General features: G+C 38.2%; 1 protein-coding gene across 1 annotated transcript in view; it reads left to right on the forward strand.

Moving 5' to 3' along the window:
• Positions 1-3,866, forward strand: part of LOC107095045 (calcium/calmodulin-dependent protein kinase type 1D-like) — a 59,722-nt gene that overhangs the window by 51,874 nt on the left and 3,982 nt on the right. Inside the window, exons 7-9 of the mRNA XM_015391006.1 lie at positions 2,041-2,119; positions 2,804-2,891; positions 2,980-3,142. Of these exons, the coding sequence (XP_015246492.1) occupies positions 2,041-2,119; positions 2,804-2,891; positions 2,980-3,142 (330 nt within the window). The remainder of the gene's footprint in view (positions 1-2,040; positions 2,120-2,803; positions 2,892-2,979; positions 3,143-3,866) is intronic.

Genomic DNA, 3,866 nt, shown 5'->3' on the forward strand with positions numbered 1-3,866 from the left:
TATTCTGACTAGAATTGAGTAGGACTACGTCAGGCTACATAAAATCAACATGTGTATACATAAAATCAAATTAAATAAAAGTGTCTCCAGAATGGAACATTGAGGACAACCACAGATGATCCTGATTTGTTCAGATTTAAAATTATTTTAGCTTACTTCAGACTTCTAATTAGGACCTGAAACAGTTTACTGACCTTACAAAAAGAATATACGGTACATCTATTTGCATTTTCACTGTTAAGCATGACCCCACTGCCTAGACCGCACGTTATTGCATATTAATAGCTCTCCTCTGTCTGATAATCCACTAAATGGCTGCGCATGTAATAACAGCTAAGATAGGAATCAATAAAGAGAGACTCTGCAAACTCCTATTAGATCTTTTTTTATTTTTCTATACCAAATAGCTAAAATGATCAATGATTAAAACTATGCATGTTAAAAATCTATTAAAAACAAAGACTTTGAAAAAAGAACATTGTTTTATGCCCTAGTGTTTGTATTTCATCTCTTTTCGTCTTCAATCTGTCTCCATGTATGTTCATTGTACCATAAATATTAAAATGTGGGGTGTATTTTATATGATTTTAACTATTTAGTTTGGTTCTGGTGCCCTTTCGGTTAGTTTACCCTCAACAAATAGTTGGAAAACATCAATATGGCTGGAACAAAGTGAGTCCTTGTGGGGAGCAAATGTTTAGCAAAAAGCTAGCTGAAAAACAAGCAGAGCTGCAAAAATGCAAAATGTCAAAGTGAAAAAAAAATACCTGACTTATAAAACAGATGAATAATTATTCTTCAGCTCATAGCCCACTTTATAGTAGCACCACTTTTCCTCCAAATGACACAAAATCTTGACTTTTTTTGTAAAGGTTAAGGGTTCCCCTTCATGTACTAACAAAGCTCCCTGTTTTTATCAATGACGTTTATTCTTTTAATTATGATCCTGACATTTTAGTCATCGTCTTCAGTCACCAAATCTTGCAAATACGTCAATTGTTGATTAAAAAAAAAAACAACAACCTATAAATCTGGCTGGTGATTCAGACAATAAAAGCACGTCTAATGATCAGTTAGATCCGAACGGGATTCAAAAGAATCAGACAAGCACCAATTATCGGCACACATTACCAGGAAAAATATAAGTAATTTAAGCAAATGTTAACCAGAGAATTGTTTTAATCAGCAGCACTTTATGAATGCATGCAATGGTTTGTCAATCATCTAAATAATTTATGGAATGCAGAATATAATCGCAGCTGTAGTTCCTGCATATTTGTTCAGCCCGGCTGAAGTGCAAGAGGAAGAAGAGAAGAAGGAGTCATGACTGTTTCCTGTTGTGATTCACAGTGCAGCTGATCTCTGCCTGGAATTATCATAAATGGATATGGATCAGAGATTAGAGGAAACTGTAAACACAATCTGCAATATGCACAATTTAAAAACATTTTTTTTGTGTACTTTTATTCTGATTATATTCTGTATAATATAGATATACAATATAATTAGAATTCTAATTGTATTCTAATCTGAAAGAAAAACACCTACAAACCTAACAAACAATATCAACATATTTTTTATGTCTTAAAACAAAGAAAAATAATCTCAGATCTTTACGTTTCCAAAGGTCTGAACTGCAGATATTTGTTTCTCTCCAATATCCCCATCCTGTCTGTATCGACCTTGTATTTTGCAATCATAATCTGACGTCTGACTAAATCCGTCTGCCATAGATTTTTTTTTTTAGATGTTGCAAAATTCTGAGCTGTGAACGCTGCAGCCTGTTACAGACAGTGAATTAGATCATTTCAGTTATTGGATTCAAAAACTAAAATGCAAATACATGGAGCGGAGTATTTAAAGCATTTATTTCTGTTTATTTTAAAGTTTATGGGTTCCAGTGACAGAATGGGCCATTTTCTATCAGTTTAAGTTTTTTTTTCCAGCATCCCAATGTTGATATAAACCCTTGACTGCTGGAAGGTGGAGACCCATCCTCAGCTTGATGTGCACTTGACCTTTTTCTTCTCCTCTCTGCAGCCAAAGACTTCATCAGCTGCTTGATGGAGAAGGACCCTGAAAAGAGATTCACATGCGACCAGGCTCTTGAGCACCCCTGGTGAGGAACTCTGCCGCCACGCTGCGCCGCAGTAATACAATCACTGCGAACCACTCACACACACACAGACACACACACCCCGATTCATGGCGTTGTGACGCAGATTGCCAGGCTTACGCATGTGTTGGGAGAGCTTGTCCTCCCACAGTCATCTGTCATCATGGCTCCCAGCAACGCGCCTACCTCAGCCGGTCATCTCTAGCTCTCTGGGAGAAAATTTTCTGAATTGAAGCCCGCCAATTAGTGGCTTAACTCCTCAAGGATCCTTGTGAATCTTGATGCCTTAACGAACAACAGAGATGTCTTTCCATGTCTGCATCAGTCCTAATGAGGCTGAGGCAGTGTGAGCCCCCATTGAGGGGGCAGTAAACCTGTTAGGAAGCGACGGGCGTTTTGGGTCGTGGGCAGGTGGACCTCCTAATGTGGTGCGTGACAGCGAGAACGGAGGCCATAATTAAGAGAAATGGTTTTCATTCAAGGGGTTTCATAAAGAGATGATGAATGTGAGAAGGAATCCTGTAGAAACAGCAGCCCATCACACAAATAGTGCTGTAGCTGAATGAAAATAAATGCATGGAGGGAATATGGAAACAACACGGGGATGATTCTGCGCACAAATTTTCGATCAATCATCTGTGCACAATGTTATGGTGCTAGTGAACTCTGACTGCCTTTGTTCTTCAGGATTGCCGGAGACACCGCTCTGCGTAAGAACATACATGAATCCGTCAGCAGGCAGATGCGCAAAAACTTTGCCAAAAGCAAATGGAGGGTACGTGAAACTTGCAATAAAAGCACTTTTTACCAGAAAAAGAAGCATATTGTTTTGTATTATTATTTTTTTTTATCTCTCTGTCCAGCAAGCGTTTAATGCGACGGCTGTGATCCGACACATGAGGCGCCTGCAGCTCGGTACCAGCTTCGGCAGCAGCATCCAAAGCTCCAACTCTGCGCCGGGCCCTCAGAGCCGAGGCCCCGCCAAGAGCCAATCTGTGGACTGCGCGCCGCTCTCCCTGAAGGACTGTAAGTGACTCTGATGATACCAGCTGTGATCAAAACAGACGTTTTTATCAGCCCTGCTGCCCAGTCCAATAATATGATTAATGCTTGTTAAAGTGAAGAAGCATGATAGATCGACTTATTTTACCGTTTTTGTAATATTCAAGGCATTTATGAGATTGACTGTTCCATATATCATAGAACAAAATGTTGCTGGGGTTTGTTTTCAGTGTTTAGTGTTTGATATGGAGCCACTGCAGCTATTTTGACTGTCTTCTTTGAAATGTATTAAGTTTCAATTCAAGATCTTTAGCTCCCAGACTGACGTGCTGGAGCATCCTGCGCTACATGCTGCTTCTTAAAAGCATTTTTTAGGAATCTAGGTACTAGGGCTGAAGCAATTAGTCGGATTAATCGATTATTGAAATAATCAACAACTAATTTAGGAATCAATTAATTGTTAACTGGAGCATAGACTCTAAAATATGCCTTTAGCTGACAGAGCCACCCACTTAGAGCAGTAATTATATCAAAATTGTAAAAAATATATGTATTATAAAAATATATGCATTTAAGATAAAAAGTTTTTCATCTGTTAATGTGCTCTATCCAGAACTCCTTAAGTGGAAAAGTTTTAGTTTCACCTGGTTTATTTTTGTAAAAAAAAAATCTTCTTTAAGGAACTTCTGGCTGTCCAATTATTAATTCAATTCAATTCAGTTTATTTATATAGCGCCAAATTCACAAC

Source organism: Cyprinodon variegatus, unplaced genomic scaffold, assembly GCF_000732505.1.
Source record: "Cyprinodon variegatus isolate N-32 unplaced genomic scaffold, C_variegatus-1.0 Scaffold521, whole genome shotgun sequence".
Taxonomy (NCBI): Eukaryota; Metazoa; Chordata; class Actinopteri; order Cyprinodontiformes; family Cyprinodontidae; genus Cyprinodon; species Cyprinodon variegatus.